This window comes from Lathyrus oleraceus, chromosome 3 (assembly GCF_024323335.1).
Source record: "Lathyrus oleraceus cultivar Zhongwan6 chromosome 3, CAAS_Psat_ZW6_1.0, whole genome shotgun sequence".
Classification (NCBI taxonomy): domain Eukaryota; kingdom Viridiplantae; phylum Streptophyta; class Magnoliopsida; order Fabales; family Fabaceae; genus Lathyrus; species Lathyrus oleraceus.
The window spans coordinates 135,966,765-135,993,291 of NC_066581.1; the positions used below are offsets into that span (position 1 = coordinate 135,966,765).

Below are 26,527 nucleotides of genomic sequence, written 5' to 3' on the forward strand. Positions count from 1 at the left end.
CCAAACCCTAGTTTTAGGCCAAAATGACTAGGAACTGATTGCACTGATTGCACTGATTGCCAATGGATCTTTGTGAGATAATTGTGGATCTTCTTAGGCCAAGATGCCTATATAATAATGACATGAATGAGCTCTTTTTTCTTCCCACCAAACATGGCCTGTTGCAGATAGCCACGAAACTTTGATTTCTGATTAAATGCAGATGCACACTCTGGGAGCTCTTAATCTTCCACTGATGAACTGAGGACCATAATAAGACATATGGAACCCCTTGAGACCCTTGAGACTTGTATACATGGAAAATGAAGTCCAATTCTCAGTCTTGCTTTGTGTGGGCTCCTTCTGTTAAGGAGTGATCAATCAAACCCTGATTTCCAAGTCACTAATGCAGTATGTAATGAGTATGACCTAGTATGATGCTAATGCAATGTGAAATAATCCCATGCTTCCAAGGAAAGATGAAGGGTAAATTTTGGGGTATTACACCGGGGAATGTGCCTGCAGGAGCAACAGTAGGTTCTTGTTGTTGAGCCACTTGCGAGATTTATGTTTCCAACATTTTGTTGTGGGTGGCTAACACATCTACCCTATTTGCCAACTGCTTGATTTGCTCACTAGTGTGTATGTTTTGATTTAAGAAATCCTTATATTGTTTGGGCTTGGGTAGCTATGAAGTTTTCCATCATTATTTCTAGGTTTGACTTCCTAGGAGCATTTTAAGTATTTGTGGCAGATTTATGATGTCCTGGTGGTACAACAGGTGCTTGGTTAGGTGCATACAATGCATTATTGTTTTTGTACGAAAATTTAGGATGGTTCTTCCAACCTGGGTTATAGGTGTTTGAGTAAGGGTTTCCTTTAGCATGGTTCACCTGGTCTGTGGAGGTTCGTGTCAAGAGTTGACATTCTGGGGAAGCATACCCCGGAACTCCACATATCTCGTCGTTTGGTGCTACGACAACCATAGTGGTTGCGGGTGTTATGGTCAAGTTGTCTATCTTTTGAGTAAGAGCATCTACCTTGGCGTTAACACGGTCAAGATTGCTTAATTCGTATATGTCACCTTTCGTTGGAGGTTTCTCTACAAAGGTTCTTTCGCTTCCCCACTGGTAATGATTCTGGGCTATACTTTCGATGAGTTGATAGGCCTCATTGTAGGGTTTATCCATCAGTGCGCCACCTGCAGCGGCGTCTATTATCAATCTTGTGTTGTACAAGAGACCGTTGTAAAAGGTAGGAATGATCAACCATTCTTCTAGACCGTGATGTGGACAAAGCTTCATCATGTCGTTGTATCTCTCCCAAGCTTCAAAAAGTGATTCATTATCTTTTTGTTTAAACCCGTTTATTTGGGCTCCTAGCATAGTCGTCTTACTAGGTGGGAAATATCGGGCTAAGAAAACTTTCTTCAACTCGTTCCACGTAGTGACAGAGTTGGATGGTAGAGACTGGAGTCAAGCTCTATCTCTATCTCTTAATGAGAATGGGAAAAGACATAGTCTTATAGCTTCTGGGCTGACACCATTCGCTTTCACTGTGTTTGCGTATTGCAACAACACTGACAAATGTAGGTTCGGGTCCTCTGTGGGACTACCTGAAAATTGGGTTTGCTGTACAACTGACAACAACAAAGGTTTTAGCTCGAAATTATTGGCCTCGATGGCAGGGGCAGCAATGATGTTATGTGGTTCATCCTGCGAAGGGATTGCATAGTACTTAAGAGGACGGTTTTGCACTCATTCAGCCATCTCTGGTTGAATAACTGATTCAGACATAGGGATGTTAAGGTCGGGAAGATTTAGCTTGAGACGATGTTCTCGTATCAAGTCTCGTATCCGGCGTTCTAATCTAAGATAACGCTAAAGTTCGTCGAACTGTAGCTTTGATTTCTTGCCTTGAGAGCGAGTACTTGGCATACTCTCAACAAATGTAGAAAGGGAAAAAGAATTGTTTGCCTTAGTCTATACTGGGCAACACTGGAGTTACGATATCGACTAAATTACTCCCCAGCAACGGCGCCAAAAACTTGATCACGACTTAGTAAGTCTATGGGAATCGTGACTGCAAGTGCACAGTCCCATCGCGTAGTTTTAAAGATTATCGAACCTATAAGGACTAATAATCGAACGTATCGTTATCTAATATTACTATGTAAATCTAAGGCTGCTGATCATTCTAAGATTGGAGGGATGAAGAGAAGTAACTATAACGTAAATAGAATATTAATAAGGATATGCGATAAAGGGATATCGGTATGTAACGCATAAAACTTAGGGGATTCGATAGATGTTTGGTGTAATCTTATTGGTCAAAATGTTCTTCAGTAGAAATTATTTATAGAAAGGACTTAGTCTCACACTCTCGTTTTTATTGACTCTGACCATACTCCTAAACCAGAATGCTTGGCTCTCGCGGTCTCATTTTGAATTTAAAAGTAATTTTTGAATACGAATAAAGTATAATTAATCCTAAAGCGCTCTCGCTGTGTTTAGAATTAATGCCTAGTTTCAACTATCCGGTTAAAATCTCAAACTCGCGTTCTTGTTGACCGTAACCTTAGTTTGTTTTGTACTTTTGTACGTAAAACAGTTTGAATAAAGTAAGAAACTAAGACCGGAAAAATAAGTTTTATAAAAAAAATCAACACCGACCATCTACGAATCTCGTCGTTCCGACGGTCTTTACATACCGATACCTAAGGGTTTAGCCGGATATGGATCTGGTAATAGACATTGTATTCGGAAAATCAAACATGCAATAAGGCATAAATAAATAAAATAACAATCAAAATAAAACCTGGATTATGAATTGAGAACTGGAACTGAACCTTGATTCTTCAAATAAAATAATGTCGGCAGACTTTGGCAATGAGTAACCGTTACAATTGAATTCAAATGCGTAAAATAAATTGCAATAGTCCCCGATGTGGAGAAACTATCAATGTTACAAAGTAGGAAAAACTGCCTAGGAAACTAAAAGAAAATAAATCTGACTAAAAATTAAGCGTAGATTGAAAGTTGGAAGAGAGAGAGAGAGAGAGAGAGAGAGAGAGAGAGAGAGCATCTGCTGGCAGAAAAACAAAACTCCTTTTATATATTTTCCACTCCCCTAAATTGTAGCCAAAGGTGAGTGCATTCGAGGCTAAAAACTTCGAGAAATAATAGGGAAGACCAGGTTGTGGCGGTTGCCATAACCCTAGTCTTTGACTCCGTGGCGAGCGCCACCAATATAGGGTTGAACGCCACAATCTCCATTCTTTGTGGAGGGCGCCACCATCCTCTTTGGGTGATCTGGCGGGTGCCACACACCCTAGATGATGGGCGCTACAAGCCCATTAGGCGTGGTGGCCCATTCTCTATATTTTCTCCATTTCTTCTCTTTTTCTTTCCCTTTTGCTATTTTCCATTTTGCTTGCTTGTAAACCTTTTAATCGATAAATATCTGCAATAAACATAAAATACTGCGTAATAATAAGTGTTAATAAAGTAAAAAGCAATGCATATGAAGCCAAAAATACGACACATTTTCGCGTTATCATGTTCCTTTGTTTTTTTATTAGTATAAGGAGCCTTATTGAAACCATGAACAAATTTCCTAGATGCACAAACACATTTCTTCTCAGATTTCAGAAAGAGTTGTTATCTTAAAGAGTTTTACAGATATTCCAAGCAAGAGAGAATGTGAAAAATAAGACTTTAATGAACCCCTTATATTTTAGATAATGCCATAGTGATTGAAAGACCCTAATAAATGGCCAACACTTAGATTTCAATTGCGACGGTGCCAGTGCAACATACATTAGAATCTCTTGTCCAAATTTATCAAATGAAATTAAGAATAACATCTTTTGAAACACCATATAAAACATCATAAATTTGGGATGAGGGGAACCGAGGAAGATCCAACTAGAGAAAGTTGGAACCACGACTACCCAGTCACTAAAAGGACCCCCGTTTTATACTCCATCCCATAGTTCTCTGATTCCCTAGGATTAGAATGTATTTAGAAAGTTCTCGAATATGTGTCATGTACTAAAGGGTGCAAACTATGTACCTGGTCATTAATCAGATGCCCAAAAAATAAGATACTTAATGGCACCCACCATAGTACTTGTTCACACATAAAGAAGAGCAAGTTCGAGTAAAACAACTTTGCATGGAGGGAATTAAAGTTGGAAACACTATTACACCAATAATCACCTCAGAAAAAAGGTAACCTCCATAATTGATTATTGATAAAAAGGGTGGGGGATGGGCTTTAACCAAATTGTCATTGCTCCCCACCTAATAGTTACCACTCCCAGTAAGAAAGAAAATGACTTAGTAGAGGAGAAGGAAAATAAAATATTCATTAAAAAAGATGCTTAAAAGAGACTTATTGGTGGAAAGCTTAGAGAAGTTTGAGACGAGGAACAAGAATACTTCAAGAAAGAAATTTAACGAGAAAGCAAAAAGAGAAAAAATATTTGTTTAAAAGGCACTCCTTAGAAGAATCATAAAAATAAATTGACAAATATCCAACAAATGAAAGTCAAAGGTCCTCAAGGCCGCACATCCACCAGTAAACTAATGTCATGTCAATAAAGGTTGAATCGTAAAAGTCATAATGACATATATGGTTCATAGACAACAATTATAACATGCATATTAGTAGGCCATCACTCTATGAATCATAAACAACATGTGAGAGGAAATAAAGGCAAAAGATTTCAAAGAGTTTTATCACATCCTAGCAAAGCAAAAGGAAAAATACCAAGAGATTAAGAGTAACAAGACAAGTTTGAATGGATAAAATATTCAATAAAAAATTATGAGCACGAATATTGATAAACCACATGGGGTACGACCAAGATCAGAAGTCACACTCAAGCTACGTTAGGCAATGCTTATGGGGGCTAGTATTCCCGCCAAGGACAATGAGTCCACCCAATGGTCTAATATGGCCAATGTCCTATAATGAAAAAGGTCTAAAACTACCTCCCAACATCAAAGGTCATAAGATTAAGGAAAAATATCAACGAATATCCACACCCTAAGACAAATGTATCAGAATGGAAGGTCTTAGAGACTTAAAACCCTAAAAGACAATTATAAAGAATAAATATGGATCTTTCCTCAAGGTACACATGTGTTTAACTCTAAAATGCCTCTTACCTCTAATAATGATTTACTTATGCGTTAGAGTGTTTACATGTACCCCTTGGTCACCGTACCAAAACTTCAAGACAACAATCATAAACTAAATTCACCTCTCTATTGGTGAACAACTCGGGTCTTTACAAAATCAACTTCATTTAAAAGTGATTAGGAAATTAAGAAGGATAACATTTACTCTAAGTGGTTGATAGTGGTGAATAAGTGAACACCAATGATGAAACTTGGTCTTAATAGACTTTGAAATGCTAATAACTAACAATAGTCGATTGAACCATTTAACAAGACTCAAGGTGAAATTTTCACATAAATTTTTCATCCAAATTGAACCGCATCTCCATACAAAAGTCTTAACCAAAAATATTTATAAGATATTGAAAAATTCAACAAAATTGAATAGTATTTATATACATTGTTTACAAAAGAGTACCATATCATAGAGAACCCCACAAAATCGTTAAAAAGAAAATGAATTTTTTTATGGTTATTTTTGTTTCATATTTTTTTAAAATCTTTTTTCATAGTTTCTTTTATTATTTTTTAAAAGATATTTTAATAAATAATTATTAAAAAAAATTAGAATGATTAAAATTAAAAAAATCAAATATTTATAAGGACCAACAATTTATTTAACCATTTATAAAATTATCAACCTAGATTTTAAAAAACCTATTTATGTTTAAAAATATTTGTAGGAGATATAATTGTCAAATCACATGTCATCTATTTCACTATGATAAACTTGACTAATAAATTATTGAACTACACTTTTAGTTTGAGAGTAAAAGATTATTAAAATGTGACTTTAAGATCTAACCATCATTAATTAACGAGTACGCATAAACTTTACCCATTTAACCCTCAAATGATATTTAAAACATCTGATTCTAACAAAAATATTTTCTTCATAAACACAACCCATCGACAAATCTCAACCCTAATTTCATCCCAAAATTTCCATCCATTTGTGCAATCTATGCCATATTGTTGTTGCTAACAAACCATCATTCTCATCTCTAACCATATACTTCAAATCCCCAAAATAAATAAAGATGAACAACTAAACCCATCACATATCATCCCACGGATCTTGGTAGCACGTACACTTCAAATCAAAGTTGTCTCCGATACTTTGTTTGAAAGAGGCAAAAACCTTCGAAAATACAAGTATTACAACTCAAATTTTTTATGACAACTATGTTGGCTTCATCCATCTCAATAATATATTGAAATTCTTGAAGATTTTAAATAGATTTCTCCACCGCGTCTATGATAGATATAATTTTTTTATCATGTTTTAAGATAGGTATAATTTTTTTAGTATCTTCCTTTGATGTCTTAATGATTAAAAAAATTATTCAATTATTTAAAATTGCATATCTTAATATTTAGATATGTTTTTCCACCGAGAGAAAATGAGAGTGCAAGATGTCTCCATTTTTTCTCCATGAAGTCAAAGTGAAATAAAATATAAAGGATTAATTGAAATAAAAAATAAAAAATGAACTATAGTTCTTTTATTTTATTTATCCATCTCTACACCTAGAAAACCCATGAATCTAAAGCTATAATTAGGCCAATGGAATTGATGTATGCTCGTTTAAGTTTTCTAAAGACTCTATTTTGTTGTTTGTTTATATGAAATAATTTTTTATCTAAATATATTACACAAAGTTTTGCTATAAACACAATGACCAAAGACAAATAATACAAGAGATTAATTATTACGTGTGTAAAAAGTTTTACACCGTCGGTTCATCATCATCATCCGTTTGTAATATTTTATAAATTTTTTATTTTATCATCATCACCCATTTGTATTATTTTATAGATTTTTAAAATAAAAGTCCATCTTCTTTTAATATCTAACGTCTATAATTAATTGATGGTGTAAAACCCTTTCACACGGTGCATTTCAATTAATCTCATAATAATATACCTATAATTTTGATTTAATAATAAAAATAAGCCATTATGATGCCTTTTCAATTCTTAAAAGCCAACTTTTACAATAGGACACTTCTAGAAGTAGCACTAGTGTGTAATACACACACTATGGTCCACCATGGTCCTTCTTCACCTCCATTCTTCTTTCTGTACTATGTTCTTTTAGCAGCATTCTTGTCATTTTTATTCTTAATGTTTTCTTAACTCCAAACATCTAGTTGCCTGCCCTTTCATTTTTTTCTCAAAAAATCAAATGATCAAGAAAGAAGAATTGGACTCTTAGTGTTGTTTGAATTCATAGGGTTTTGGATTTTTCAATGTTGTTTTGCTTCGTTGTTGACAAATCACCGTCATCTAAGAGTAACAGGTAACGGCTGTAGTGTGTTTTATGGTACACTGTTTTCACGAGCTTTCTAAAATGGTGCAATGCTTTTTGACTGTAGTCTTAGGATGTTTGGTTTTTCTAACTGTCTGTCTTTGATTTGAGTTTTTAAATTATCTGCAAAGGTTAAATAGGGTTTCTGCTTTTTGTGTTTCAGGTGCTCTGTGATCATCGGTTGAAAATTAATCCTCATCAGAAGAAGAACAAGACTGTTTATGTGACATGAAAGCTCACAGTCTTGTTACTGATGTAGGTTTTTGTGATTCTGTTACTTTCTTTTAATGATGCACACATTATTAATTTGTCTTTGTTTATTTTAAGATTGTCTCAGGTTTTAAATAACAGTCGCGTTTCAGCCGTGTAAAGGCTTTCGCGATTTCGGTTGGTAAAGGTGTTGCAATACTGATTGCCACAATTTCTTTTTCATCTTAAAAATGGTGAATAATGGTATCGGTATCGGCACCTTTCGCTACTGTTTTGTTGCTGGCGTTTTTGTGGTATCAGACTGTTTCTTAAAACCTGTTATAAAGTAACCTTACCTATGAAGTACTGACATGGACATTGAAATGATACTGACACGTCGACAATGATAATGATTTGAGAAAGTTAAACTCCCTTTGAACTTTGGATCGGTAGAAACCCCATATTTGTTGATGTTCGTGTCTGTGTTAGACACTGGATACAACTTCCATTTGAAGTGTAGGTGCTACGAAGATCCTTAGGATGATATATGATGTGTTTAGTTGTTCATCTCTATTTATTTCGGGGATTTGTCAAAAGTGAGAAAAACTAGGGTTTCAACATATCCATAATCTATTATGCACGTGCTTAAAATATCTTGGTTAAAGTTTTTTACAAAATTGGGGAAGAGAGAAATTGTAATTGACTACAGGGATACTAATAGTCATTTTACAACCGTTTCATAAGGAATTTGAACTCTGTCCTTAGAGATTGTTAGGTCAAACTCTTATCACTGAGTTGACACCTCATGGATATGGATTTGTTCATTTACTCATAAGCACTTGAGATTTAATTGACTCTGATATACGCGACCTCAAACAACGAGTTTAATTTCATTAGTATTTTATTTTGTATGGATCTCGGATTCTGATAATACTTATTGATAAATCTTTTAGTTTAGGTGCAACTTTACAATGTGATATTCTCTACCGTGTTTTGTGAAAAGGTTTTCAAACAACATAGTTTCTATTCCACTGAAGTATAATATTTTCTACTTATTATCACTTGCTTTACATTCTAAAGTGAGTTTGATGATATAGAGAAGCAAAATCCCCGTTTTAGGGTCAAGAATTGCAGTATTTTTTTTCTTCACATTTGTAAGTGGCTGTGTTGATTTGAACTTATACATCTTGATAGATTGGAGGGGATTCCTATTCAAAGTACGGCAAAGAATTGACTGAAGAATATAAAGATAACACGCTTTTGGATCCTCATGGTAAAACTGGAGAAGGTGATGGTGGAGTTGTTTGTTACAAGTGCTTACACGGAGGAGGAACATTCTTGTGAGTTTTTGGAATTCAACTCATTGTAGATTAAGCCGTTTTCATCTTATAATCCTATGCTTCATTCTCCTTCATAAAATTCATTTCTCGTCTTCTACTCTAGCAAGCATTCGCTAACATAATTCCCATCCTTATATTCAATAATGGAAAATGTTTTATGTGTGTCTGTATGCATTTTTTGTTGTTGTTTGTTTTGTTTAATTGACATGGAACTATATTTTAGGTGCTGTTGTGGTAAAAGATGTGGAAGGAGGTATCACCCGTCTTGTTTGGATCCTCCTCTCAAATTTCTTCCTATTGGGTTTTGGTATTGTATTTGTTGTAATGAGAAAAAAATAAAGCTTGGTGTGCATTCTGTTTCTAAAGGGGTAGAAACCATATTTGATTCCCGAGAAGTCATTTCTAAAGATGAAGGTATGGTTTGAAACATTTTGCTCACCTCCCTTAAGTTTTGCTATTATTTATTACATATATTGTTCTGCCATTATGTTTCACCTACACTTATTGTTCATGGAATATATATTAGATAGTGAATTTGATTATTGATTTTAAGTTTATCGATTAGTGCCAGTTATCCAAAGGGAGTACTTTGTCAAGTATCAGAGCCTTGCTCATGCTCACAACTGTTGGATTCCAGAAAAAAAGATGCTTATTGAGGCTCCGAAGCTTTTCGAAAAGTACAAGAAGAAACAACAGGTACAGTCACTTTTCGTAGTCTAAGAACAGATAAATACAAAAGAGAATAAACTAAAATACAAGAAGGGAGGTTGAATTAGATGAATCAAACAATTTTGGTTCAAAGAAAACAATTTTTTTTTGTAAGCACTTTCTGTGGATGTATCTCTTCAAAATGTTTTTTCTTTGAATGTCAAACTACCAGGTTGTCAGGTGGAGAAAAGATTGGAGTATACCTCATCGGTTGCTGCTTAAAAGGAAAATTATATTGTCAAAGCAAAATGCTGACCCTTTTGATGGAAATGATGGCAATGATTCAATTTGCCAATATGAATGGCTTGTGAAATGGACGGGTCTTGGTTATGATCATGTTACATGGGAGTTAGATGATGCTTCATTCATGAGATCTTCTAAAGGCATGAAACTTGTAGAGAATTATGAAAGTCGTCAAAAGAGATCAGTTCGACTGTCAAATCCTTTTGAAGCTAACGAGGTCCTTTTAATTTTTACTAAATACATATTTATTTTAATTTTTGTTCATGATATAGTCATCATCTTTTTAGAAGTTTTAATTTTCAAGTTACAGGTTTGAAGTTGCTTAGAGACCATTCTCTGTTGCAATCTAAGATTTAGATTCCATCTAATGAGTTATCTATAATCCTAATGCGTAAATCACTTATAGTTATTGAGATTGTAGGCTTCCGACAATCTGGTCTCTAAAAATTGTAATTCCACCATGATCCATGAAATTGAATATCCTCAATCATATTACCTTTTTTGGATCGGTCAATGAAATTATCCCCAAGGAACTAATGTGATGGACAATTTTCAGTTTCAGGGATCATTTTGGAATTTCGTTAATTTCAGAAACCAAATGGTTTGACTCCTACAATTTCAAATTTCAAGGACTAAATTGGCGATTCACTCAATTTTTAACTTCTATAGGAGAGAAACCATTTAATTTAGGTATGAATAAATATAATTTCTTTTACTTCTTGATTAAAAATTTATTTTAATCTGAATCGATATTCCTGCATGCAATCAATTGAAATTTGTCAACTCTCGGCAAACACACTTCTAACACTTGGTAAAATAAAATAAAATAACTTAATTTTGTTACTTCCGAAGTTGTCAATTTGTCTTCAGTTTGGAGTGATGCACTGTTCAATTGTGATTTACTGGGTTATATTGTAATAAATTTTTTTGGTCACATTACAAAGTCAGTTATTAGAATCACACTAATTTATCAAATGTTACTTTCGAAACAGAAAGGGAAAGTCTTTTGACTTGTTGGGCTAAATGTAGCGCTTCAAATCTTGTACAAACATTTTTCGAATTTATAATTTGTAGTACTAGTGTAATTCTCTTACAGCAATTTGTTTGACCTTGCAGGAGAGAAAAGTTTCCTTTACCGAATTATCGGTATTATCATCATTTGGAGATTCACCAGGATTGTATAACCAGCATTTGAGTTATGTGAACAAGCTTCGCATGTGTTGGCACAAAGGTCAGAATGCTGTTATCGTTGACGATCAAATTGACCAGGTCTGTTTTTCTTCCGTATACTCATGTTTTCATCTCACATCTTACTTAATCAATTTACTTAGTGATTATTTTCTACATTGACTTCTCATCTCTTTAGATATTCTGTAATTAAATAAAACTTTTGATACTTGGGGTACCTTATTTAAAAAGAACATATGACTCAAAGATAGGCAGGTTTGGAAAAGCATACTTACAATTTATTTAGGCTTATCTTATAAAATAATAAGGACTCGGGTAAGAATTGGAAAGATTTTATGCTGTTTCTAAGCTGTTTTCAAGAGCTTCCTAGAACAGCTTTTGAAAATAACACAATTTGTCTGAAAATAGTTTGCCGTTCTGGGTATGCCGCAGTGTTTAATCTCAGCGAGATTAGTCTCTCCAGTTGCACGGAGAAGATACCTGGTTAACACCAAAAATAGTTAAATCACATTCCCTCTTTGATTATATAAATGACTGTTTATATTTATAAATATTTGTGCAGTTAGCGCTTAATTAAACTGTCCACTCTAAAATCCCTCCTCAATATCTTAGTTTCTAAGTGTTTTCTTTTGTAAAGTTTTAAAATGATGGTTGACACTATTTAACTATTTAGGGAGTGGGTGAAAAAAATATTGTCCAAATCTGTTCAAATTGTAACAGCCAATAACTACTATATGACAAAAGTTGATGGGAAAGATAAATAAGCTTCGTTGTCACCTTGTGCAACTCTTTGCATCGATCTAATGTTGGAGGATTTTGATTGGAAGATACCTATGCGTAAAGAGACTAGTGTTTGTTTCAGATTAAAAGATCATAATTTACATTTATGATATGATCGGTTTTTAAGGGTTGATTAGACTTGACATTATTCGTTTTGCATGTTTGGGATGCTTGAATGAAAAAGAATGGGGAGGATTGTATTGAGTGCTAACTTCTAAACAATGGAAGGATGGTCAGTTTTCATAAACATAAAGACTATTTTCAACCAATTTCGTGTCTTCTGTCTTAGCAAATTAACTATTCTTCCATTGTTTGAAAGTGAACATCCAATACAATCTTTTTAACACAATAGTCTCTTTATACATATGTATCTTGCACTCAAAATCCTCCAACATTAGATCAATGCAATGAACCGCACAGATTGTCTAACAAAGCTTATAATTTGGACAAAATTTTCTATACACACTTCCTAAACAAAGTCATTCATCATTTTGTAAACTTTATCAGTTATATTTGAAATGGCGGAAGCATCATTCGGTTTTAAAAAGAAGGAATTTCCCATAGGATTATTTACGAAAAATATGATAATTTTTCTCCTTTGGTTAGTCCATCGATCACTTATGATCATAAATCCAAACTTATTCCAAGCAACTTTATGCTCCAAGAATATGTTATGTGTAGCCTTAATTTTTTTCTTCAAATGATTATCTTTAGTTCATGATAAGATGGTGACTTATATCTTTTACCAAAAAGGGCAACAATTTCACACTTCTTTTTTACATTCTTGCAACATTAAATGGGAGCTTGGAGATAGAGTCTTAGAATTGTATGGCTTATGCGTGAGCTAAAGTAAGACGAAGTATATGAAATGTCAGTTTTGCGAAAGACAAATGTTTCTAGCTTAGAAGTGAAAGTTGCCTAAGCTAAAGTAAAACACAGTATATGCAATGTAAGTTTAGCAAAAGGAGAAATATTTCAAGCTCAGAAGTGAAAGTTAGAAATCATATTATGCGATTTAAGTATCTTGGGTTCATAGTACAAAACAACGGGGAAATATAAGGAGGCATAAACCATTGAATTTATGTTGGGTGGTCGACGATGTTGTACGAGACAAAATGTTGGGCTATAAAGAATCAACACGAAAATAAATTAAGTGAAGTAGAGATAAAGATGTTGCGTTGGATGTGTGGTAAGACTAGATGATATAGGATTAGAAGAATGACAACATTAGAGTGAGAGTTAGGGTAATACTTATCGTAAAAAAGATGGTGAGAACTAAGTTTAGGTGGTTTGTGTATGTAGAGAGAAGATTAGGGAATTAGTACTTAGGAGAGTAGATTGGCCGAAGAATAATAACACTGGTAGAAGTAGAGGAAAACTTATAAAAACTTTAAGAGAAACTATTAAGAAAAATCTCAAGATTCTTGAGTTGGGTAAATTCAGTGTTCGATAGAACATTACAGCGTAGTTTGATTTATGTAGCCGGTCCTTCTTAATGGGATAAGACTTGGGTCCTTCTTAATGGGATAAGACTTGGTTGGGTCAGTATCCTCTTTATGTGTCTTCTTAAAAGCATTTTTCATAGTTGGTTGAGAGTTTACCTTTCTGTTGGTTTCTCCAATTTACTGATGAATGATCTCTCCCTTTCTACTTCATCTTGGTTGAGTTGAACCAATTCTCCTTCTGACATATTGATTGATGTCATGCAACTATGGATTACTCAATTGAACAAAAACAAAGGCCATCAAACAATTACAGGGAGGCTAGCAAGCTTAAATCCGAGTTTGTTTTTTTTGGATGAACAATGATGCAGAGAACAAAATTTACCGATGAACAATACTTTTTGTTAAACAACGTTGGGAGTGAACAATATGTTCGGCCTCTCAAAGAGGCTGTAATGAAGGCGAAAAAACAAAATAAACCACAATGAAGGTAGAAAAATAAAATAAACTGCAAAGACGACAACTAGATTTTTATACAGAAAAAAGCCCCTCAAGATCGACAACTCTAATGCCATATGAAAACTAGATAATATATTTTGAAATATGAATAATGTGCTATTCTAACCTAATGGGTCTGACTAATGGGCCAAATACAAAGTAGTGCTACTAAATAGGGTGGCAAAATGGACCGCCCGCCCCGCCTTAAGCCCGTCAAAATGGGGGGCAGACAAGTCTGCAAAGTGAAATTGAGCTTAAAAATTTAGACCCCGCCAAGGTGGAGGGTTGGAGGCCGCCTATTTATTTATTTATTTTTCTTTTTTTTAATAGATTAATAGGCTTATTTTTACATTTCAATTAGATTTTTCACTTATTTTTTAGAACAATTTTTTATAAAGCATCTTTTTAACAAATTTTCCTTTAAAAAATATTACATATATTAACAAATAAATGTATAAAATAGAATCATCAACAAGTATTCTAAAAATATAATTCAAATATTAATCTTCAACAAATCAAAATAAATATTTTGAGTGCTCATAATAGGTTGGCGGGCCACCCGTCCATTTTTTTGGCGGGCTTAAAGCGGGGCGGGTTGAGCGGGTAGGCGGACACAAAATCCCAACCCAACCCGCCATTTTTTGGCGGGTGTGTGGGCCGGCTTGGCGGACCACGACCCGTTTTGCCACCCCTATTAAAAATACATTATTTACAATTATTGATATTTATAATATTTGTATATAGAATAGTCCCACATCGACTATATCAGATAATTAGTTGTAATCTCTCTCTATATAAAGTCTCCGTAGTGCTTTTCAAAACACATGGTTTATTCAAATGTCTCTTAGTCTCTTGTATTTCAACATGGTATTCAGAGCCTACTGAGAGACAATCCTTTACTGTGCTTTACCCAGTTGACCCACTGTCTTTCGGAGTGAAATTTTTGACAAACCGTGTCATGACTCCGGTTTGCCTTCCGTACACTGTCGTGACTTACTTCGCCTCCTCCGATCCAGCCGTTCTTCACTTTTCACCGGTGGCCGATCCTGACAATTTTTCCACCGCCCCACTCTCCATAGTGCAACTGTTTCAGATCCTTTTTCACCCGGTTCGCGTGATACTTTCTCTCTTCAAATACTCATGGCTACTCCTTATAACTTTACGCCAAACTACGATGATTTCCTCAGGTGGTATCGAACTTAGATTCTACTGCTTCGGTAGCACACACTGGTAATTCATCTGCATGTCTCTCAATCATCTTCTCTTGGACCTTGGGTCCTTGATTCTGGTGCGTCTGGTCATGTTACCGGTGATAAAGATCTTTTGTCTTCCCTCTCTACATCTGGTTTCTTACCTACTATAACTTCTGCCAATGGTTTTCAAACCCGATCTGAAGGGATTGGTATTGTTCAACTTCTAACTTCTCTTTCTGTTACTTCTGCCCTCTATGTACCTAATTGTCCATTTAATTTACTTTCACTCAGTCGTTTAACTCGTTCTTTTGATTGTAGTGTCACCTTCACTAACAATAATGTTACCCTGCCGGATCGAAGTTCGGGACGGACGATTGACGTTGGATGTGAGTCTCAAGGCCTTAATTACCTCTCAGGGTCATCTCAGACACGCTTAACGAAAGATTCCCCACTCACTATTCATGCTCAGTTAGGTCGTCCCAGTTTTTCTAAACTACATAAGTTGGTGTCAAATTTATCGAAGGTATCTAATTTACATTGTGAGTCGTGTCAGTTAGGGAAACACACTCGTGGTCAGTTTCCCAATCGAGTCAATAAACGAGCTTCGTCCTCTTTTGCTTTAGTTCACACCGATGTTTGGGATCCCTCGCGTACAGTCTCTACTCTTGAGTCTAGGTATTTTGTCACCTTTATTGATGATTTTTCACGTTGCACGTAGTTATTTTTAATGAAGAATAGATCTGAATTATTTTCTATCTTTGAACAATTCTATCAAGAAATAAGAACTCAATTCGGTGTATCTATCCGTACCTTAAGAAGTGACAATGCCCGTGAATATTTATCCCAACAATTTCAAAATTTTATGTCACGTAATGTTATTCTCCATCAAACATCTTGCCCTCACACACCTCAACAAAACGGAGTAGCCGAACGCAAAAATCAGCATCTCGAAGAAACCACTCGGACCCTACTTCTCCATCGGAATGTTCCACTTCGGTTTTGGGGGATGCTATGCTAACGACATGTTATCTTATAAATTGCATGCCCTCATCTGTCCTTAACAATAGAATCCCTCATTCAATTCTTCTTCCCAATTCCCCACTTCACCCAGTTCCTCCCCGAGTCTTCGGATCCACATGTTTTGTACACAATCTCTCTCCTGGTCTTGATAAACTATCAGCTCGATCACTAAAGTGTGTCTTTCTTGGTTATCATCGAGCCCAAAACGGCTATCGTTGTTATTCACATACTCTACAACGATACGTCATATTGGCTGATGTTCCATTCTTCGAGTCTGTTCCATATTTCGAGTCCAGTCACGTAACTCCAGAATCCATTTAAAAAAGTACTTCCACGCCTTTTCCGACAGTTATTAATGTCCCTCCTACCATTATCCCCCGTCAGTCTATGGTTCCTGACCCCCTCACTTCTCGATCACTTCAAACATATTAGCGTTGTCACCCAACGCTTGTCGTCCCTGAGGTCATACCTGTCCATGAGGTCATTGCAGACTCTCCTCCGACGCCTCCGCCATCACCGAATCAGATCCTGTAACCTGAGTCCGATCTTCCAATTGCCCTTCGAAAAGGTATACGTCAAACACGAAATCCTTCTCCACATTATATTGATTTATGTTATCATCGTCTTTCCCCTTTTTAGTATACTTGTTTGTCTTCTTTGTCTTCTGTTTCTATTCCTAAAACCCCAGGTGAAGCTTTATCTCACCCTGAGTGGAGGCAAGCAATGATTGATGAAATGTGCTCTTCAAAGTAGTGTTACCTGAGAACTGGTTCCTTTACCGCCTAGGAAATCTTTAGTAGGTTGTCGTTGACTTTATACGGTGAAGGTTGGTCCAGATGGTAAGATTGATCGATTTAAAGCTCGTTTGGTCACCAAAGGATACACTCAGATATTTGGGTTGGATTATAGTGATACCTTCACGCCTGTAGCCAAGATGGCATTTGTGAGACTTCTTCTAGCCATTGCAGCCATTTGACATTGGCCTCTTCATCAACTTGATATCAAAAATGCTTTTTTACATGGGTGATCTTGAATAGGATGTATATATGGAGCAACCACCTGGGTTTGTTGCTCAGGGGGAGTCATCGAATATGGTGTGTAGGTTACACAAGTCTCTTTATGGTCTTAAGCAATCTCCGAGAGCTTGGTTTGGCAGATTCAGCACTGTAGTACAACAATTTGGTATGGTCCGTAGTGAAGCTGGCCATTCTGTTTTTTATCGTCACTCAGTCCAAGGGTGTATTTATCTTATTGTGTATGTAGATGATACTTATTGTGTATGTAGATGATATTGTCATAACTGGTAGTGATCAGCAGGGTATACTCCAGTTAAAACAACATCTCTCGAATCAATTTCAAACAAAAAATCTTGGTAAACTCCGCTATTTCTTGGGTATTGAGGTAGCCCAATCTAAAGATGGTTTGGTGATTTCTCAGCGGAAATATGCTATGGATATTTTGGAAGAAACAAGTTTGTTGAATGATAAACCAGCTGATACTCCTATGGATCCAAGTGTCGAATTACTACCCAATCAGGGGGAGCCTCTATCTGACCCAGGAAGGTATATGAGATTGGTTGGAAAGTTGAATTATCTCACAGCCACTCGTCCAGACATTTCTTTTGCAGTTAGTGTGGTAAGTCAGTTCTTAAATTCCCCTTGTCAGGAACACATGGATGCTGTTATCCGGGTTCTGAGATACATCAAATGTGCTCCAGAAAAAGGTCTAGTGTATGAAGATAAAAGACATACTCAGATAGTTGGATACTCTGATGCTGATTGGGCAAGGTCACCAATTGATAGGCGATCCACCTCTGGGTATTGTGTACTTGTTGGAGGAAACCTTATATCCTGGAAAAGTAAGAAACAAAACGTAGTTGCAAGATCAAACGCCGAATCAGAGTATAGGGCCATGGCAATGACAACATGTGAACTTATTTGGTTAAATAGTTGCTCAATGAACTTCAAATTGAAGAAGCAAGACCAATGACACTTATTTGTGATAATTAAGCTGCATTGCATGTCGCTTCAAATCCAGTCTTCCACGAGAGGACCAAAAATATTGAAATAGACGGTCACTTTGTTAGAGAGAAGATCGAGTCAGGTGACATCGTCACAAGCTTTGTCAACTCTAATGATCAATTGGCAGACGTGTTTACAAAATCCCTGCGAAGTCTCGAAACTAGTTATATATATGTAACAAGCTTGGCGCATTTTACTTATATGCTTAAACTTGAGGGGGAGTGTTGATATTTGTAATATTTGTATATAGAATAGTCCCACATCGACTATATCATTTAATTAGTTGTAATCTCTCTCTATATAATAAAGTCTCCGTATTGCTTTTCAAAACACATGGTTTATTCAAATGTCTCTTAGTCTCTTGTATTTCAACAACAAAGATGAATTTATTTTCAACATTTTCCTACCTCTAGAAACCTATGATATCCAAAATTGCCACACAAACCCACCTCCTGTATCTAATAGAGAATAAGCTGCACCTAAGCATAAACCTTTGGATATTCATCTCTAATAATCATCCAAGCATTGCAAAGTTTACTTGTCTTGTTGTATGTTTGTAGTTGGAACGATTTTTTTTAACAAGTTGCGTTATTAGTATGCAAGCTTACTGTAAGAAAAATGTTGCACAAATTTTTGAAGTGTCAAATGAATAAGGAGGCTGGAGTTTGTTATGGCTGATGAATTATTCAGAATACACAGTGGAATTTCTGATTTATTGTTAAACTACATTTGCAGGAGCGGGTCACGAAGGTGATTTTGTATATATCATCTTTGAGTTGTAATGTGAAAAGGCCTTTTCTCATAATCTCAACTTCTACTGGCCTCTCTACATGGGAAACAAAATTCTTAAATTTGGCACCATCTGCCAATCTTGTAGTTTACAAGGGAACAAATTATGTACGCGATAGCATCAGAGCATTAGAGTTTTATAATGAAGATGGTGGTTGTTCATTTCAAATATTACTATCATCATCTGATATCATCATTGAGGTATATTCATATATCTAATCCTACAGCTTCGCCATATAAGTGACTTTTCAGAAACAATTTGAGTTTTTTTCCTCTCATATTCTATGAGTTTTTTTCCTCTCATATTCTACAAAATGTTTCAATGTAACATTGATATTCTTTTTGTGCTCGTTATGTTTTTATGCGATATGCAGGACTTACATGCATTGAGATTCATTCAATGGGAAGCAATAATAATTGATGAATGCCATCGACCCAGAATTTTAGGACAGTTTGACAATCTCAATACTCTAAAAGCTGAGACAAGGCTCCTTCTCATGAGTGGACAAATCAAGGTATGCTACTTGTGCCCAATATTGATATTTTTCACTGTAATGACTTTTTTCTGATGGATTTTTAGGAAGATCGTGCGGATTATATCAAACTGCTTTCATTCCTTAAGTCAGGACATGATGAGTTACATTTCTCATCTGCAAGCATCTCCAATTTGAAGAGTCAATTGGAACAATATATTGCACTTAAGTGCAGTTCTGACTCCAGCAGGTTTATAGAGTATTGGGTTCCTGCGCAGCTTTCCAGTTTGCAGCTTGAGCAGTATTGTTCAATGCTGCTTTCAAACTCATTGTCGTTATGCTCAGGCCAAAAGTCTGGTTTTGTTGACGCCCTCCGCGACCTTATCATCTCAACAAGAAAGGTATACATGATAAGAAACAGATAAGCTGAAACTTGGCTGTCCACTTATAGTTAAATTTTCCATTCATGATTAATACACTTATTCAACTTTTGTAAAACCAATAGCTCTAAATGAATTGTCAATAGGACTTCATAATGATAGTCCCACATTTGTTGTTTGTAGTGTTGCAACCATCCTTATCTCCTCGACCCAACACTGAGTAGTTTGGTCACTGGAGGTCTGCCTGTTGAAGAACATTTAGATATTGGAATAAAAGCAAGTGGAAAATTGCAACTTCTTGAAAAGATCCTCGTTGAAGCTAAAAGTCGTGAGCTAAGAGTGATGCTATTGTTTCAGGTAATTACTTATCGAGTGCTTTTTTATCTGTTTGTCTTGTTTCTTGTATTTCTCCGAGTTTGTTCATTTCATGTTATATTGAGAAAGAGCTTTGATGCTGATCTCTTGGGTGTGCTACGATGCAGTGTTACCTCATTAAGACATATTGTGTTGATCATATTTAACTACTTAAGGCACATACATTATGGATTATGTATTTGTCACTACCGATTATTAGGGTTTGTGAGTATGTGTTTGCTTGACGTTCTATAACTTATCGACAGTTTCGTCATGTTCTGATAGAAATGGTTCTACCATTTGATGTTGATTTATCACAATCCAACTTCTCAGAAATAGTGTTTGGGAGTTCTGATAGTATCAGTGACTTTTTAGCATCCGTTTAAGTTTGCTGAGAAAGTAGGAAGGCATGGACTGACTTGTAAAAACATTGTATCCAACTATTCTAACTGTTACTGAAATTTCAGAAAGTGAGTTTGATGTTAAAGAACATGGAGCAGTGTCTCATACTTTGTTAGCCTTGTTTATCCTGGTGAACAATTATTGAGTTCAGAAATAGTGTCTATAATTGTATGCTCACCTTCCTAATGCATGGATTTACCGGCTTCATTTTGTTTTCATTTGCACTTCACGTCAAAGGGCTAAATGAGAATTCATGTTCTAGTCAAAACTATGCATCACATTGTGGTCATTTATCATCATGGTTAAAGACTGCTGTATTTTTATATTCTCAAGGATTTACTTGGTCTTTTTTTTCTCTTTCCTTTTCTGTTTGCAGTCTAGCGGTGGTTCTGGATCAATTGGAAATATTCTGGATGATGTTCTCTGTCAGAGATTTGGAAACGATTGCTATGTACGATATGGTAGAGGTTACATTCCTTCAAAGAAGCAAGCTGCTTTGGCCGCATTTAATGATAGAGAAAGTGGGCGATTTGTTTTCTTGATAGAGAGCAGTGCTTGTATCCCTAGCATTAAGCTGTCATCTGTGGATACTATTATATTATTTGACAGTGGTTTGGACCCGCAAAATGACCTAAAATGCCTACAAAAAATGTCCATCAGCTCAAAGTTCAATAAGTTAACAGTTTTGAGATTGTACTCATACTTCACTGTTGAAGAAAAGGTTTTAATGCTTGCAAAAGAGGGTATAGCTCTTGACAGCAACGTGCAGTTGATTAGCCAGAGTACTAATCACAGCCTGCTAAAATGGGGTGCCTCTTATCTGTTCAGTAAGCTTGATGACTTGCATGGAAGCGGCACCTCACTCTCTGCTTCAGACATCTCTGATCATTCAATTCTGAATGATGTAATCTTTGAATTATCGTCCAAATTGGTTTGTGATAGCAATAGGACCGATTGTCATGGACAGTCATTCATATCGAGAGTACAACAGAATGGAGGGGAATATGCAAGAAACATTTCATTGTTAGGAGAAAGAGACATGAAGAAATTGGGGAATGAAACAGGTACTTTTTCCTGGAGTGATCTACTAAAAGGAAGGAATCCTCACTGGAGATTTTTGCCTGTTTCGCCTCAAAGGATCAGAAAAAGAGTTGAATATTTTCATCACTCACTAACAGGATCTGAGTATGAAAATGACACCGTTTCAAGAAAGAGGAAGACAGAGTCCAAGGATAATGTAGATCCTGAGGAGAGGAAAGTCACCAAGGATAGTGTTGACCCCAAAAGAAGGAAAGTTTTCAAGGATATTGTTGGTACAAAGAGGAGGGAATTCTCAAAGAGTGTTGCTGATCCTAAGACTGGGAAAGTGACCAAGGAAATTGTTGATTCCAACGGCTGTAAAGTGTCTGTGATTATTGTTGATTCCAAACATGTGAAAAAAAAGTCGAAGAACAAGAATCATCGAAGTGCTGGTAAAAGGAAAAGAAAATTGAATGGTACTGCTGAATTTCTTTAACTCTTACTCCCTCCATTCCTTATTATAGATAAATTTTGACTTTTTAGATTCATTGAATAACTAATGAATCTGATTTATATATAGACTAGATACATTTCAATGAATCTAAAAAACTAAAATTTGCATATAATAAGGAATGGAGGGAGTAGTCTTTTATTTACTTCTTGATGCATGTTACACTCTTTTGAGGAAACCATCAATTTTTTTCCATTCCGCTAATAAAAGACATTAGCACATCCTACTACTGATTCATTTTTATGCTCAGACACAGAGTAGAATTGGCTTTTCTAATGTATTTAACTCCATAACACATCCTTTGCCCGATGAAATGACAGGAGTATCTGTAATGAAGAAACCAATTCAAAAACAAAAGAAGCGGCCTAACATGCCCAAGAGCACCAAACTCATGTCAAAGCCTGATATATCAGATCTCTGTGATGTTCTACACATTTCGGTAGGGTCTCATTATATACTTCAGTAACCTTTACTCGAACATAAATGATTTTTCTTTTTTGTGTAAGTTTTCATAGAAACCACCGAGGTCTAAATTGAGTCATTGGTGATTTTCTCCTCTTCTCTGCCAATGCACTAATATCACGATTTTGCAAAAAATTCGTTGACAACTTACTGAAAGTATAGGATTTAAGTCATAGATCTATATATGAACTCATAACTTGTAAGGCAACAAGACAACTAAACTCCCTTGATTGCATCTTGAAACTGAGGTTAGGAATCCCTTTCTCATGACTAGCTGGGACAAGCCTTCAAACTAGATATTATATTGAACCACTGCTGCCCTAACTAGATATATTATGTGTTTATAAGTGAGAGACATCCCTCATTTAACCAATCAGTTTTGTAGGGTTGAGTTAAGTCCTAACTAAGTTGTAAAATGGTATCAGAGTGTATCTATGATCTGATTGGCCACAAGCCACCCACCGTTGAGCCAATCAGATCAAGCTCCAGAATCTAGATATCCAATCATGGACGCGAGGGTTGTGTGTTCATATTAGATGAGATATGACATGAAGAAGTGTTTATAAGGGGGGGACATTCCTCACCTTACAAGCTGGTTGTAAGTTTGGATTAGGTCCCACCCAAATTTTAAGATAAACTATCTAATCTAAGAAACAAACCACTACAACAATCATCTATGTAATAATTGCCTGACATGTTTTAATCATTAGACTATAATGATTGAATTCAATAACACTAGAAAGATAGTTTTACAGTGTTTGCCTGATCACTTAATTTCATTTTTTATATGCAGAAAAATGTCAAGGCTGTCGCCATGAGACTTCTTGAGTATGTATTTGAACATTACCATATTTGTTGCCTGGAAGTTTCTATAGTGCAAGCATTTAACATATCGGTGGTTAGTATTGTCTTTTTATATAAAGAAATCTTGTGGCATTGTGTCATAGTTGTGTAATCGAATGCGTATCTCCAGTGTTGGCTTGCAGCTTCTTTGTTGAAACACGATATTGATAGGAAACATTCACTTGATCTTGCAAAACGGCACTTGAATTTCAATTGCAAGGAGGAAGATGCCACCTATGTTTACAATGAACTGCAGAAGCATGAGAAAGATTTTCGAAGCTGTTTACAAAATGAACTTTGTGTTGAGAAAAATAATACACATCCTGGTTCAGGCTCCTTGACACCTGAGCTGAAAGATTTGGTAGAGGAGGAGAAACAAAAGGGTTTTCAGCATCCTCATGTTTTAAATCTTGTGAAATCTCCCACAAATGAAGCTGATCTTCCAAGAAAATCTCCCACAACCGTGCTATTTTCACAAAACCATATTTCTACAGAAGACTTTCATAAAGAACCTTACATGGCTCATGAAATTGCTACATCTCAAAAGAACCCTGGTAGTTTTCCTGTGGAACGGGCAGCAGATGCTACTTCCATGGAATGTGTTCCAGATGAAAGAATAAATTCGGTTAACCTGGTTGCAGCTGAAGTTTCATCGCCCGAGCAGTGGAACGAAGTCCCCAATTTAAATAATGATTCCGATACTGTTAACCATGAAACAGGTTCTTTGGAAAGACAGAGTCCCATTGTAAGTTCAGATATTACACAATGTGATGACAGTTATTTTGAAGATCTTCAAATTTTAATGAATCAAGTGATTGACATTGACAATTCTATGAATATGTCAACTCATCCTGCGCAACTTCTCAATGTTGAGACAGATACTGTAACTTGTGATAGAACTGCTGTTCCCGAGGTAATACAGCCGTACAGTACAGTGAGTCCTATATGTGGTGAGTCAACTACTTCAGAGTTTTCCGAGTGGCCTTTACCGTATACGCAACTATCACTTGCAGATTTAGTGGCATTTTCACAGGTTAGTAAATTTTGGTTCTATTCTTAAGTGTTTATTGATAATGTTTGTGTATCAATTACCAATCATATTGTTTTCATAGCTAAAATTTGCACCTGCTTCTTGTATATTCCAGACATCACAACCCACCAGTGAAGCGCCCGGGAATGAAAATGTCACTTGTGCTTCTCATGACATTACCAATCCCAGATATACGAACAGTGATCATTTTCAAGCTCATTACGGGCCATTTGAAATGCCAATTGAAATACCCCATGATGCAGACTCATTATTAATAGAAATGGAGCAAATAAGAAAGATGAAGGAAGCATACAAGACACGCGAAGAAAAAGTACGAGCAACAATCCATCTCTTTTGTCAAATCCTCTTTTAATATTGTCTTTTGCGTATTGTGACTTGCTACTTTCAACTTATATTTTGATTCTTTGTTACCAGAGATTGCAGCTGCAGTCTGACTACACAAAGGAGTGTGAAATGTTAAGGGAAAAGTACAATATGTTGCATCAGAATGTTGATGCTGCGGTAGCATTAAAGTATGAGGAACTTGAGATGCAGCGTAATATCGTTTCCAAGAGTATGGTATTAGCTGAAGTATGGAGCCGAAATTATAGTAGTTGTTTCTATAGAAATGCGCATGGAAACATCCATCTGTGATTCACCCATCCCTACTGTCCATTCTAACGATGGTAGGCTAATACCACAGAAACCTAGAAGTCAGGTCAGCGATTGCTTCAAAATTAGTGACATGAAGGGAACATTGGTAAAACATACCGATAGGTTATCCTCCCTCCATCTCATAATAAGTGATCAATTTGGAATAAAAGAGTGTCCCAAAATGAATGATTCATTTTAATTTCTAATATATTTTTTTTTTCCAATTCTACTATTTAATTAATATCACTTTCATCATTTTTAATACTTGATAAGGATAGTTTAGTAAAAATATTATCTCTCTTTTATTTATTTTATTTTCTTAATCTGTGTGAAATGGTCAACTGAGTCATTCATTGTGGGATGGAGGGAGTACAAAGTAAGTTTCATCTGATGACTTTGTTTTTGAAATCTTCAGCCATTTCACCTGATTAATCTACTTTGTATAGAATTATGATATAATCTAATCATTTGGCACAAGTAATATAAATAGTTGTCTTCAAGCCAGGGAATTAAGGTAGTAGAATGGTTAATTAATCACTTCCTACATGATTGTATTATTAAGAAAAGTATTATCGACATCAAAGTTATGGGTTACTCTCTCCGCTTCTTTTTAAATGTCATTTTTTTGAAATAAAATTATTCTTTTTTAATTGTTACTTGCAAAGTTTAATGTAATATTAATTGCGCTTTTGTCAAAATTACCCCTAGGTAATTATTGCAGAGAAAAAAAGTAAAATGAATATAATAAATAATTAAAAATATTATAGGTAAAAGAATGATAGATATAAAATAGATAGAGATTTATTAGTTTCTATGCCTAATAGTGTTGAGTTGTATTAATTTGTTACACTTTGTTATAGCTTTTCTACTCTTTATATATAGAGTGTTCATTGTATCACTATTAGAATGAAATACAATAAGAGTTTCTCTAACTGTCTTCTCTGATTGAATTATGCACTTCTATCATGGTATCAAAGCTTTCTTTTACAATCCAACCAAACGCTTCCATGAATCCTCTATTTCCGTCTTAGTAAGTGAAGCTTTCACACTTGATCTCAGTGAAGCTTGATGACAAGAACTTCAAGTAGTGGAAGCAACAGATCGACAATGTTATTCGTGGTTATCATTTGCAACGTTTTGTCATCGTGTCAGTGATTCCTCAACGGTCACCGTTCGATTTTGGTTTAACACTTCACGGTGCGAATTCTACGTATCTTGATTGGGAACAACAAGACGTACTCATCTGCACGTGACTTCTATCCATCATCTCCGATTTGCTTCTACTGAAGCTCGTGGATTGCAAGCATTCATGGCAAGCCTGAACGGAAGTTCATCGTTATTTCAATATGCTTCTCTCCACCAAAGCACGTCAATTACGATCGGAACTGCGTCGCCTCATGAAAGGAGCACTTACGATTGCAGAACTCATGGTTCGAGTTCGTGAAATAAGTGAATCACTGATTTTGATTGGAGATCCTGTTCCCCTTCGTAACCTAATTAAAATCATCCTC

The 26,527-nt window shown here is 35.6% G+C and overlaps 1 protein-coding gene and 1 non-coding gene across 5 annotated transcripts; both read left to right on the forward strand.

Moving 5' to 3' along the window:
• Positions 1–1,257: 1,257 nt before the first annotated feature.
• LOC127133148 (small nucleolar RNA R71) lies at positions 1,258–1,364 on the forward strand. The gene has a single exon (XR_007807141.1). It is a non-coding gene; the product is annotated as a small nucleolar RNA R71 (small nucleolar RNA).
• Positions 1,365–7,168: 5,804 nt separating this feature from the next.
• Positions 7,169–25,666, forward strand: LOC127125803 (chromo domain-containing protein 1). 4 transcript variants are annotated; one of them, XM_051054624.1, is made up of 17 exons: positions 7,169–7,467; positions 7,640–7,731; positions 8,860–9,005; positions 9,229–9,419; positions 9,571–9,701; positions 9,886–10,173; positions 11,073–11,225; positions 18,834–19,088; positions 19,262–19,402; positions 19,468–19,761; positions 19,924–20,097; positions 20,873–21,992; positions 22,348–22,466; positions 23,283–23,387; positions 23,463–24,365; positions 24,478–24,693; positions 24,798–25,666. In XM_051054624.1, exons 2-17 carry the CDS (start codon positions 7,705–7,707, stop codon positions 25,014–25,016), a joined length of 4,482 nt encoding a protein of 1,493 aa, XP_050910581.1. In that variant the 5' UTR covers positions 7,169–7,467; positions 7,640–7,704; the 3' UTR covers positions 25,017–25,666. The 4 variants fall into 4 exon arrangements, with proteins under 4 accessions (XP_050910581.1, XP_050910583.1, XP_050910582.1 ...); XM_051054626.1 differs by having other exon boundaries at positions 9,577–9,701; XM_051054625.1 differs by having other exon boundaries at positions 7,169–7,464; positions 7,638–7,731.
• Positions 25,667–26,527: the final 861 nt, after the last annotated feature.

What these genes read in the sequence shown, in the direction of transcription:
- LOC127125803 (XM_051054624.1), top strand. Translation starts at nt 7,705, where the DNA reads ATGAAAGCTCACAGTCTTGTTACTGAT. An exon ending in TTGACGATCAAATTGACCAG is followed by an intron (nt 11,226 to 18,833) that starts GTCTGTTTTTCT and finishes CTACATTTGCAG; the next exon opens with GAGCGGGTCACGAAGGTGAT. An exon ending in AAGGAAAAGAAAATTGAATG is followed by an intron (nt 21,993 to 22,347) that starts GTACTGCTGAAT and finishes ATGAAATGACAG; the next exon opens with GAGTATCTGTAATGAAGAAA.